The sequence below is a fragment of the Protopterus annectens genome, chromosome 7.part0 (assembly GCF_019279795.1).
Source record: "Protopterus annectens isolate FY-2018-M chromosome 7.part0, PAN1.0, whole genome shotgun sequence".
Lineage (NCBI taxonomy): Eukaryota > Metazoa > Chordata > Ceratodontiformes > Protopteridae > Protopterus > Protopterus annectens.
In genome coordinates, this window is record NC_056739.1 from 1,242,024,632 (window position 1) to 1,242,038,306 (window position 13,675).

Consider the following 13,675-nt stretch of genomic DNA (forward strand, 5'->3'; position numbering starts at 1 on the left):
GCCTGGCTAAGGATGGAAGTGGAGCAACCAAGCAGTGAGGTTGAGAGAAGGTATGGATTGGTGCAGCTGCCCCAACTGGTGGGTCAGAAGATCTGGAACTGGGTCCAGATGCTATGGCTGTACCAAGAGATAACGATGTAGGAACGGAAACCATATCTGTCGAGGCCAATAAGGGGCAATGAGAATCAACTTGGCTCTCAAGGCTGTTGCTTTCTGAATTAGTTGAGGTATCAGCGGAAAGGGGGAAAGGCATAAAGAAGTCCCCGGGGTCAATCTTGGGTTAGGGCGTCTCTGGGGGGATGGCCTGGAAGGGGGAAGAGAGAGAAGAAGTCTGGGCATTTGCTGTTTTGAGGTGTAGCGAAAAGGTCGCAGCAAGGAAGGCCCCACTTCTGAAAAATCTCTTCCGTCACTGATTGCTTGAGAGACCACTCGTGAGGCATGAGAATAGCTCTGCTCAATCTGTCCGCTATGATGTTGGATTTCCCGGGGATATGCGTTGCTATCAGAAACCGCTGAGAAGAGATTGCCCATTGCCAAAGTCTGAGAGCCTCTCGACACAGTGGATAGGACTTGGTTCCGCCCTGTTTGTTGATATACCACACTATGGACATGTTGTCCGTTTGGACTGCAATAGTTCCCACGGGAAGAGAGTCGTTGAGGGCTTGCAACGTTAAAAGCACTGCTCTCATCTCTAGGACATTTATGTGCAGATGGTATTCGAAAGGTTGCCAAGTGCCATGGACCATCCTGCCCTGATAATGCCCCCCCCCCCACCTGATCAGGGAGGCGTCCGATGTAACTGTAGCGACCGGGGCAGGAGGAACAAAGGGCCTGCCCTGATGGATTTGAGGAGATGATATCCACCAGGTCAGATGCCTTTTGCAAGATGGAGTGATTATGATCCTGTGACGCATGGGTAGTTGTTGAAAGGACCATTGGGCGAATAGCATCCATTGTAGAAGACGCATGTAAAAACGGGCGAAGGGAAGAAGTGTTATGGCGGCCGCCATAAGACCCAATACTTTCAGAGCAAATCTGGCCTGAATTTTGTAGCTGAGAAGAATCACCTGGACGTGACTTTGAATGTCCAAGATCCTTTGGTCTGTTAACGTTGCTGAAAGTTGTACGGTGTCCAATTTTGCGCCTATAAAAGTAATAGATTGACAAGGCGACAAGGCAGATTTTTCAAATTTATAGAAATCCCTAGCCCTCTGCAAATGTGGATGGTGTAATCTCTGGCCTTGAGAAGTTGATGCCTGGTGGTGGCAGTGAGGAGCCAGTCGTCTAGATATGGAAACACCTGGAATCCTTGACGTCTCAGGTGAGCCGTAACCGCTGCCATACATTTGGTGAACACTCTAGGGGCTGTAGTGAGTCCAAAGGGCAGGGCCCTGAATTGGAAGTGACTGGTCCCCAGCCGAAAGCGGAGAAATCTTCTGGAGCGCCTGTGAATTTTTATGTGATAGTACGCATCCTGAAGATCTATCGAGCACATCCAATTGTCCTTGCCCAGAAAGGGTAGAATGGACTGAAGCGTGACCATCCGGAATCTTGATTTCTTTACAAACTTGTTTAGTTTGCTCAGATCTAATATTGGTCTCCAGTCCCCTGTCTTTTTTGGAACTAAAAAGAACCTTGAGTAGATTCCGGATCCTATTTGGTCCGCTGCGACTGGTTGGATGGCTCTTTTTACTAGCAGTTTTGATATTTCTAGTACTGCTAGTTCCCTTAGACCGGGTGGAACGTCTGGAAGGGTTCCCTTTTGCTGAACTGGGGTTTGAATAAAGGGAATTTTGTAACCCTCGGATATAATCGACTGTACCCATTTGTCTTGAGAAAGGGAAAGCCAGGCTATTGGGTACAGCGATAATCTTCCCCCGACTGCCTCCGAAGGTGGACAATCGGGCAACATCTCAGGGATGCTGGAAGGGTTTGTCAGAAAGAGGCTCTCTGCTACACTGATTCTGCGAACCCCCTCTGCCCCTAGGGCGGCATCTATTATTGTTACCCCCTCTGCCTCTGGGGGTAAACTGACTTCGTGCGTCAGGCGTGACTCCTTGAGATTTGCGGAACCACATTTTCCCTCCCTTCTGTCCTTTGGGGTAAGGTCTTGAAGGGGTGAAGAAACGGACTCCTACGGCAGAAAGAGTCTTGCCATCTTGTTCGCATCTAGTCAAGGTGTCTTTCACTTGAGGTCCGAACAAAGTCGAACCATCAAAAGGGGAGTTTGTGAAGGACGCCTTGAAGGGGTCTGCAAAATTACAAAGCCGCATCCAGGACTGACGCCTTAAAGCCACTCCTGTGCCTGCGGCCCTACTCGCTCCATCGGCTGCATAAGAAATGAGCCGCATGGAGGCATTAACAATGGAGTTAAGGATTCCTAGCTGTGAGCTAATCTTGTCCTGAGACCCAGCAGCTGACGGATCCTGTAAAACTTCTCCCAACTCTTTAAGAACATCTCTTTGAAGGCGGGTGAAGTGGCACAAGTAGTTCAGCGATCTCATGGCAAAAGTCGCTGAAGAAAAAATCCGCTTGCCGTACCTGTCCATAGTCCTAGTATCCTTGTTAGGAGGATGGACAGGTACTGAAGGATCAGCTAGTTCCTTCTTGGTGGCTGCAGCCACCACCATGGCATCAACTGGGACACCCTTTGTCAAATATTGTCTATCTGGTGGGGCCGTAATGAATTTAGAAGGCCTCCTAGGAATAGGTTCCACCGAATCCGGAGCCATCCACGCCTTCCGAGCCACTACATCCATAAGAGGGTCGAAAGGCGGAGACACCCAGGAGGTGGAGGGTCGAGATCCGAACGCCTCCAGGTATACTGACTCGTCCTTGGAAGGATTAAGGGAGGGCCAGTTACCCCTCTGCTTAAGGAGTTCAAGGATGTCTGAGAAAGAGACACACTCAGAGGAGGACCTTGGGGATCCCTCCGACTCATCCAAGTCAGTATCAGATGTAATAGACTCGGGGGAGTCTAGATGTTTCCTCTTACATGTCCTCTTACGCGGAGGTTCACCTGACGGATCAGGAGAAGCCTCGGAAGAGGAAGATATTCCCAATGGGGAAACCTGAGGCGTTGGATCTCTGGGTCCGGGAGCAAGAGAGTGGGAAGAGACGTCAGCAGGCATTGTAGTGGGAGGAGCTGATGGAACTGTCCGTTGACTAAGCCTAGGGGCTAGTACACTCCTCATCACCTCCAAGGCTCCCCCATCAGAGAGACCAGAAGGTTCCCGCTCCGAAGAGATAGGAACTCCAGGTCTCACCGAGAGGGAAGGCTCCGAGGCAGATGTCGGGGCTGAGCTCACCAACGCCGAAGCCCCGAGAGGGAGAACGGGGTCGGACAAGGGTCCGATGCCACTCGCCCCCTCGGAGACGACGAGAGAGACCAGACGCCCGGATCCCTCCAATGAAGGCTTCAAGGAGGAAATCGGAGCAGAGGACGACGGAGCAGAAAGGGGTGGTATCGGCTCCGAAGCTACAACAGTCAGGGTTCCGAGGAGCTCCGGCTCCGAGCTCTGTAAGAGAGTCGAAGGAGGAATGTTTGGTGGATGTGAAAAAGCTACCGTCTGTTGAGACGGGCTATGGAGCATTTGGGCCAATGCCTGAGACTTTAATAGTCTACTCACCACTCTCTCGAGGTCGTGATCAGACAGCCTGGATGACCGAGAAGAACGGCTCTGATGGCTCCGCTCCGAGAGCAAGGGTGATCTCGGAGCCGAACGTATCGATTCTAATGAGGGGGATCGAGATCTCTTTTTAGAAATCGATGGAGCCGAAGGAGCCGAGGATACGTCGGCTCCAGCCGGAGCCGACACTGAGTGTCCAGATTTGGCAGTATCGGTGCCGGATGAAGCCGATACTGTGACTGCCAGTATGGAAGGATCGGCTCCGGCCGGAGCCGATCTCGACACTGGAGAAGTTAACCCAGTAGCCGACGGCTTGGGGCTTGCAGCCGAAGGCTTGATAGGTTTCGAGGGCTTCCCCGGCGCCGACTTAGTCGGGGAGCTCTCAGGCTTTAATAAGCCCCTCAATATCAATTTATTTCTGCTCTCCTGCAGGACTCTTGGGCTGAAGGCATGACAGATAGCACAAGAGTCCTGCAGGTGCAGAGGTCCCAGGCAGTAAACACAAGAAGTGTGACTGTCTGTCAGAGACATCTTCTGACAGCACGAGTCACACTTCTTGAAGCCTGAGACCTTTGTGTCCTTCGACATAGCTGTGTTGAGGAAACACAAGTTGTTAAGAAAAAAACACCGACACACACACAAAAAAAACACCCAATCCAAAAATCTACATTAAACAGGGATACACACAGTCAAACACAAAAAAATCCCTGACAGGAAAAATTTAGGAAGGGGAAGGCCTAAGGCCTAATCTAGGGAAAGGGGATAAATAACCCGAAAAAAAGGGAACACTAACGGGAATAGGGTTAAAATAAGCGTTAAGGTTAACAAAAAACAACTATAGTTATGAAAAATAAAAGGGTGAGACTAAAAGTCTTATATTAAGAAACTTACCTTGAGCTGGTAAAAAAAGGCACCTCGTTAGCGAAGTGGCAAACGAGATCTGGGTAGTCTCCGCCTTGCATCATGGGATATAGGGTTGCCTCGAGCTGGTAAAATTAGCTCTCGAGCTTAGCAAGTGCTGAGTCGGAGCCGAGGATCGGCTCCGAACCCATCCAGCAAGAATGAAGGCGAGATTGACAACTTAACATCTACTGATAACAGCCTAGGCCCAATTTAGTGGCTATACAAAAACTTTGATGTCTCCAGTTTCATAGGCAACTAATGTGGGAAATTTTCCACAACAAGCATCAGGCCTGAGTTCCAAACTACAAGCAAAAGAAGAGAGTTGGCACACTAAAGGATGATGCATGCCCTCTTTCTGTGGTGTATGATAAAGCATCATGCTAAAGAAAAAGGTGCATGTACTCCCAAGTAAGGAAGCTTCACAAAAAAACAGCCAAAATGATGACAGCAGGAGAATTTTACAATCTTAAACCCACCAAAGATTGCCCCAATATTAGATCATTGTTTATGTTAAAAAAAAGTACATGTCAACTAATGATGAAAGAAAAGCAATGCAGGACAAGTGTTATTCTTTCAAAGGGGAAAGTCTGGCTACTTGAAAAGTAGGCCTGATGACTGAAGGCAGTAAGTACAAGCCCACACAAATTCACCACTATGAAATTCCTCCAGAAGTAAATGACAGCAATAGACAATATATATTTTAAAAATCAGTGGGTATGCACTCCTAAATTCCAAACTTCTGTTAAGTGAGATGCTCTTCCCATCAGTTAGGGGGAAATGAGAAGGCGAGAAACTAAATATCAGTTACTTTCTGCCTTCTACACCATCTATTGCATTGGCCCCAAGAAACAATTGGCCACCTCTGCAACAGCTGTCTGATATTTCAATTTATTCTCTTGTCTGACACATATTCTTCAATGTGTATATCCACTTATTATAAATCTGGCACACCTCCATTTATTATGAATTATGTAATATGCATTTTAGATACGGACATCAAAAGCTACATTTATTTTAACAGATTGTAAAACAACAAGTAGTACATAAAAAAAAAAAAAAACTGCAAACAAAACATGATACTCAAAGTCATGGAAACTAGCCTAGTACCTGTACTAGATTTGTCATCAGCAGCATCTACTTTGCTTAGCTCAGTGTTAAAAGGATGTTGTTCCAAATTGCTTGCATCAGTAGAACTGTCCAAGCTTCCATGACTGACAGCATCCAGGTCACTTCCATCTGCTTAGAAAGAAAGCATTAACATTCTAACCATGGAATCGAGGGAAACATAGTATGAAAAAAGTAGAAAGACTAATTTCACAAAAGAAATAAAAATAAAAGACAAGTTAGGCATGTGCCTACCTTTATACGTGGTCTTTGAGAGTTTCTCAGTCAGCAGTCAAATTTTGACTGAGATTCTCTACACCACCAGGTGGTATACACGCACACACACACACACACAAATGCACACGCACACACAGGAACACACACATGCACACACACAAACAGCTCTCTAAGCAATTTTCAGTGAGGCCTGCTGATCCCAATGATGGCCCCACAATCTCAAAGACAAAGGAACACGCAATAAAAGAAGGGTGTCCCTCCTTACACAGAATGTTCTCGTTGGATAAACTATCAGATGAGAAGTGAGGGAGGAGAAACAGCAAACCATCTGGAATAAGCTACAATTAAAGCAGTACTCAGAATGTTATTCTCCTCTCAAAAGCAGTACATTGAAGGAACTCTGCTGCCACAGAGATAGCAGGTGGGCCATACAGAGCAGATAGTAAAACTCTAGAGGAGAAGCAATGTATGTATAAATGTGTATAGTTATCAAGAAAAGGAAGGGGAACAGGGGAAGACAGGAAAGTGACACAAGCCAGAAGCTGGTATGTGAATACAGAGAAAATTAATTCAGAATAAAGAATGCAAGGAGCAAAGAAATGACAGTATAAAAGAAGTGATAAGGGTAAAGGGAACAAATAACAGAAAGATTAGATGACTGGCAAACTAAGTATTGATGTCCACATAAAATTATGGACTGTAAATGGTATAAGGTTTAAGGTTGAGAGAGAAGGTGTTTGGTTACATGAGTAAAACAAAGGCACAAGTACTGGGACTCCAGAAAATATCTTGTGAAATAAGAACACAGATGAAAGGTGAAGGATACTAAGAAGTGCATCATGGAGGGTGGGGGTGGAAGATAGGGGTAGCATTACTGATCTGAAAAATGGCACCTCTAGAAGTAACAGGGAAAACCAAGGATAAGAAAGGTAGCTATGCTGGTGTTGATGGGAGAAAAATTACTTTAGTGACAGTATACTTATTGCCACAATTAAGTTAAAACCATAGTGAAATTTTCAAGAAGTTGTTCGCTTTCACGAAGGGGTGTATATCATAACAGGATAATGGAAAATAATTACTACTAAGAAGGTGGTAGATAAACATATGAGGAAAAAGGAACTAACGAAGGAGGGAAGGTTTCTGAGAACATATACCCAGCTAGCAGGATGGACAGACATATGGAAAAAAAGTGAAGAATATGGAAAGAGAAAAAGGATATACATATTACTCAAGCAGACATGGCACTTGGTCTAGATTGGACAGAGGTAATATTACAACAGAACATGGCTACAGGATCCATTAGGTACAGGTGGACTTTATAGTCCTTGTACACCATGTAATGCTGGGATTCAAAATAAAGGTAGAGGATAAAAACGACTTAGGTACTGAAGTATTCCAACCTATCTTACAGAACTAAGTAAAGAAAGGGAGAGAGTGGCTGTGTCAAGTAATAAAGAGAGAGAGGGCATAGTTGAGACAAAGAACTTCCCAACAATAATATAATCCAATGAAGAAAGTTAAACAGAGATTCGTGGATATCTGGTGGGGGAGGGGCAGGGTCACATGGCAGAAGGCTGTATGGGCAAAGTCTGTAGGTGGACTAGGGATAACGGAAATTAAGGAGGCTTTGCAAGCATACATTGTAGCAAACACTAATATTAGTAGATATAGAATATAAAGCAATTTGGAAAGAAATGATTTGAGCTAAGCAAAAGAGTTGAAGGATAACTGGAATATAGTAGAAACATTATCAGAGACCCCTAGTAAGGAACTGCAGTTAAGACAGATGACAGAGATACAGAAAGTATTTAACATACCTTGGAGGGAATAAGAGGAGGAGATGTGAAGAGAAAACTATCCCAGTAGGAGGACAAAGTCAGGAAAAGAAGAGATTATGACTTAGAGGTGGAAGAAAAAACAAAGCAAAGAGTATTTGAGGTACTGAATATTATGAGAGATAAAAGAACTGGAAGAGGGATCTTTAGAAAAGGGAAGGAGCAAATTACATAGAAGAAAATGGAAACTGTGGGAACAATACATGCATAATAATGTGCCGGGGGGGAGACTGATTTTTAAAGGGAGGCAGGTGTTCAGCAATTTTTTGTAATGTTGGACTGATGACATCAGCAGGGAAAATGTATGTGATGTATGTTGTATTTAAATGGAAGGATGCTGAAATCGTTTCTCTTTCTTTTTGATGTATGTTCCCTATATCTTTAAGTGATAATTTAATAAAGGTGTTTAAAAAAAAACAAGCCAAGTTAGGAATTTACCTCAAATATTAGTGGGGGACAGAGTAAAATATTGGGGAAAAATAAATAAAGAATTTATGTGGATGGTAATTTAGAGGAGGAGTACCAAGGGGTAATATGTAAATGGAAGGAGATGCAAAGAAGATGGGGAGATAAAAACAACCCACAGACTGTTAGTACAACAGAACCAGAGTAGAAAGCTGGAGAATAAAAAAAATTAATAGGCATTGCAAGGCAGTGGATACAGGGTGGAGAAGATAACAGGTCTGAAGAACTAAGGGTAAAGTATGAGAGGGAAGGAAAAGGGAGAAACAAATGCAGAATGGTGATGTAATTAGCAATAAACATCTCTAAAGCAGGGAAATTTAAAATATTCGCTTGGAAATGTCTCCACAAATTTCTTTATTTCTAGGAAAGACTAGCACAGCCATTTCCAAATTTGGATAGCATAGGCTAGAGGTGTAAGGGACAGAAGGAACACAGACACACATATCTGGACATGTAAGGAACTTTCAGGGTATATGAAACTGGCACAACCACCGGACGAAACGAATATTTACAAAGGCAGAGGTAGTGATGAAGATGTTATATATGGTAGGATGCAGGTCTATGGTTAAGGAAGAGAATAATGAGTAAGTGGGGCTTCTAATGACAGGTGTAAGAAGGCAGTAACAAAAATGGAAGCACTTAACACTTCTGACAGTATTAGAGACTGAACAAATAATGAGCCAATTGGAAGAAACAGAAGGGATAAGAGAGACCGAAAGAGAGGGAGAAAGAAAAAGAAAGGGAAACACTAAAAAAGGGAGAAATGGGTAATGAACAGAGTGAAGAGAAGAAGGGATGCAGGAGAGACTGAGGAAGAACAATAAAGTCCTCAGGAGAGATGATTCACATAAATGCCATCACATCTCCAGGCACAACATAATGTAAAAATAATTCAGATATACTGTAATTAAACTGAGAAGGGAAAGAAAGACATAAGCAAGAGAATATGAGTAGCCGGTGAACTAACCATGTGAAATGAGTAATACATATAAGATAATGGTAGTGTGTGGGTGGGGTGGGGGGGCAATGTATATGATGTAAATAACTGAAGCAGAAATGTAAACAACGGAAACAAAGAAATGAGTACAAGAAGCGTGTGTGAACAGGGACACCTGGGACAAGACGAATATAATCAAGAAACAGTTTTTAATGGGATTAGACAGGAATTCTTAAACAGGTAAGTGCAGAGGACCTAAAAAAATCTTTCCGGAGGAACATTGTAACAGTAACTAAAACCTGATACAATCCCAAAGAATAACAGGTGACCCCCAAGAACATGAACAGATACAGAATACTCTAACACTACTCCTACAACCGAGCAGCTAGCTTGTAAAATGTACTTAACATATGGACAGTAATCCAAGCTGCCTGAACTGAAATATGTCTGAAGTATGCTGCATACATGGCTGCAGCTCTTGTAATAGAAGTACTAATGGGGCCTTAAAATGTTTTGCCATATCATAACAAAAGTCAATAAAACACAGCAGTCATTTTAAAAGCATTTGACTCACTTCACTAGCAACAAGTGAACTGCCCACAGTCAGAGCCTAGAGGGTCTAAGCTGTGCTAGCTGAGAACTAGTGTGAGGTAACATGACGCAAGCTGTGTGTTCAGTTTTAGTGGAGCATGCAGAAAGCCATTGATATAGGAGGGTTAGGGCTATAAAGCAAATAAAAGCATCCCCCAGTAGATGAAGACATCATTCACAGTGTACTCTACAATTTTTTTTCCTTTTTTTTGCTGCTGGTTCTGCTTTGAGTTTGAGATGGTACATCCAAGCAGCATAGCACTCTGTGAGCCTGTCTCTACCCCAACAATTTATTCCCAGTGTCTGTTTTTTTCCCCTCCAGACTTCGGGTCACAAGGATCCTCAATAGGTCGGAAAGTTCAATTTTCTAATGGGACTGGAAGTTGGACAGACAGACTGAGATCACCAATGCTTTTTGGCAACTTAACTGATTTTAAGGCCCGCCTCCCCTTAGATGACTGCATTACAACATACGCCACTACCAGCAAGGAGATATGGATTAGAAACGTCTCCACCCTGTGTCTTAGAACGATTCCTCCCAAACCCATATTCCTAGCTTGGCAGCCATTCTGAGCTATGGTCTCCAATGGAGCTACAGAAAATGACCCATCTCCCACAAACAAGTCATCCTCAGACATCTTCCATGAAGACAGCTGTCAAAAGCCTCATCATGCATTCCTTCCCATGTCAGCTCTAACAGGTGCATGAGCCACTAACTGAACATGGATCACATTGGTCAAAGGTTTAAAGGCCTGTTGATGAGGAAGAAAAAACGACAAACTGCAAGTTGAAATGCGCTGCTTGGAGACTCATATTTCTTCTGGGAAGGTCATGATTAAATGTAAAGGTATCCATCCCTCAATGTCTGTGGAAAGGGATAATGATGAAGCATGAGGGAAATTTGAGAAGTAAGGAGAGAGTGGGATTTTGGATGCAGATCCTTAAAGGAGAACCGCACCCACAGACTCAAAAAAAAATTATTTCATCATGTTTGGTGTCTCCTACATTTTAACACCACTCTGGGACTATTTACAGTTTTTAAATATTTTTATACATGATTTCTGAGTCTGACTACATGAGGTCTGGCATCTTGAAATAATTCTGATGGTTTAGTCTGTCCCATAATGCAGTGTGTGGTTCTAAATAATTATGTCATGTATGCTTTTTTCTTCCTGAAGCTCCAGTCACTGCACTGATTTTACGTGCATACACTGCTGTCTTTCAGTCAGTTTTAAGTAACATTTCACGCCATTCAGTGACTACTTAAAACACAAACCATGCAAATGCCATAGAACAGACTTTCAAAGTGCTTTTTACTGCTGCTTCTTTTTAGAATGGCCAAACTGCAGTGCTTTGTGAAGCCTTAAGTATACTACTTTGACTCATCTCCCATTCCCCTTCACACCTGTCAATCACAGCCCACAGCAGGAGACTTGACTCATGTACTGTTTTTTTGTTCTAGACTTTACTTTCTGTATGGGTAGGGAAAGGACCAGGCAGCTGTGACATCACAGCATGGGTGGGCTTTTAGGAAGGTCATGGAAATGTCAGTTTGGGGAAGGAAGTGGCCAGAAAACTACTTGTATTTATTGGTGTTGATGACATCAATGAATTGGAGACTGCAGCAAGCTTTATAAGGGCGGGACTAAAGTTTTTTGAAAGTGAAGCCACCACAGTACAGTAAGGTACTGTTCTACTGGAAAAAAACAGTTGATTTAAAATATTTTACATGCTGTATTGCTGTTTATTCATAGCAGGGACAGTAAATAGGGAGCAAAAAGGACAGAGAAGTTTAGCATTTAATAACAAAATCCGATTGTTGTCCTTTAAGGAGAATAACAGCCATATAGAAAATTATAATCATAAAGTAGCAGAAAGTATTTTAAGAACTAAACCAACATGAGAATGGAGAAAGAAGATTTTGCTGATAGGGATTACTGCAAGTAGAGGTACATAGAATATACAAGGGGGCTACAATTTACTGGAGAAAACTGGGAAAGGAACCAAGGTATTGGGAACAAACAACTAAAGAGGGAAAGGTAACAGAATGGGATGAGACCAAGAAGATATTTGAACTGCAGGCTATAGCCTGCTTTTCCTACCACAGACTGATATCACAGTATAGGCAAAGAGAGAGAGACACAGGGGAATCCTAACTGAAAGACCTGCTCTGGTAGAGGTTTTAGTTGAATCTAGAACAGGCGCTGCTATTAAAAAGGGATAATTAGTAGAGTCTGTATAATATTGCATGATAACTATTAGAATCAATCAGAAGAGGTTAGAAAAGTTTCTGAAGACAGACTTTAAAAAACAATATATAAGGGAACAATGGGGAGGGGACATACATATGGATCCCAAGTATGCAGCAAAGTCCAGAAGGTCTAGGATTTTTTGCTTGAAAGTATTTGCAAAGGTATTTTTATATCCCAAGCAGACTTTTTCCTCACGTAGATGGCAAACATTGGAGGTGTGATGGGGAAGAAAGAGGCAACTAAGAAAAAAAAAAGTTATATACTCACCATAACATTCCATGTGTGTTGTCCATCTTGCCTTCATTCTGTACTAGCTGGGTTTGGAACCGATCCTCGGTCCTGACTAGGCCGTTTACAAAAGCTCGAGGTCTTCAACTAGCTCGTGGCTTACACCTTATATCCCATGATGTCCTAAAGAATTCCAAAGATCTTGTTTGTTGGTATACTAATATATGCATATAAAAATGTACTACTTTACAAGCCAAGAACAGGTCAGAGAATATTAGACGCCAAATAAATTCTCTTGGTCCTCCAGGAGCCAAAGGCTGGGTGAAGGAGGGTGGGATGTAAGAAGGAAGGTGAGATGGAGAACACACATGAAACATTATGGTGAGTACATAACTTCTTTATGTGATGTTGTCCTATCTCGCCTTCATTCTGTACTGGTTGGGACAGCGTCCTAGCATCATCTTTCTTGAGTGGCTCAAGGGAGAATATTCTTCAGAACAGTGGCCCCAAAAGAGGCCCTGTCCCTGGAGGCCATATCAACTCTGTAATGAGTAATAAACGTATGAAGTCTTGCCCATGTTGCTGCAGCACAAATGGTATCAATTGGCAGTTTGGCCCTAAAGGCCGAAGAGGTAGAAATAACTCTGGTAGAATGACCTCTTACTTTGTCGGGGAAGTTATCTGTTTTTTGATTTGTAGGTGAATGTAATGCAATCTGACAATCATCTTGAGAGTGTGGTCTTAGTAACCAGAGCACCTTTTTTGCTGTCTGATGAGGACACAGATAATTGGTCAGTCTTTCTAAAGTCCTTCATTCTGTGCAAGTAGAAACATAATTGCCTATGTATATCTAGTTGGTGTAACATATATTCTGCCTTACTGCCATACTTGGGGGGGGGGGGGGGGGGACTGGTAAGTCTATGGATTGGTTTAAGTTTGATTCTGAGCATACTTTTGGTAGAAAGGACGGATTTCTACAAAGTGAGACTCTGTCCTTCTGGAACAGCATATATGGGGGTTTGATAGACAATGCTTGTAATTCCGAAACTCTCCTAGCTGAAGTGATAGCTATTAAGAAAATTGTCTTCCAGGTTAGGAACTTCAAGTCACAGGATAATGCAGGCTCAAAGGAGGGAAGAATCATATGGGATAATACAAAATTCAGGTTCCATGAGAGTAGAGGTGGTTTAATGGGCAGTCTTAACAGAATGGTACCTCTCAAAAAGGCTTTGGAAAGTCTGTGGGACATGACATTTGGCCCCACTTCTCCTACATGGAAATTAGAGATCGCTGCTAATTGAACTCAAATAGTAGCTGCAGCTGCCCCGTCATGAAATAGCTTTGCTGAGAACTCCAGTATGGAAGATATAGGTGTAGAGAAAGGGTCAATATGATTTCCCAAGGCCCAGGAGGAAAATCTTTTTCATTTGCTGTCATACAATTTTCTCGTAGAAGCTTTATGACAAGAAATCAGGATATGCTGCACTGAAGGAG

General features: G+C 43.2%; 1 protein-coding gene across 1 annotated transcript in view; it reads right to left on the bottom strand.

Annotated features, from left to right (window-relative positions):
* DENND4A (DENN domain containing 4A) overlaps window positions 1-13,675 on the bottom strand; it is a 2,763,357-nt gene that overhangs the window by 994,836 nt on the left and 1,754,846 nt on the right. The window contains exon 23 of the mRNA XM_044077857.1: window positions 5,640-5,771. Coding sequence (XP_043933792.1) covers window positions 5,640-5,771 — 132 coding nt within the window. The remainder of the gene's footprint in view (window positions 1-5,639; window positions 5,772-13,675) is intronic.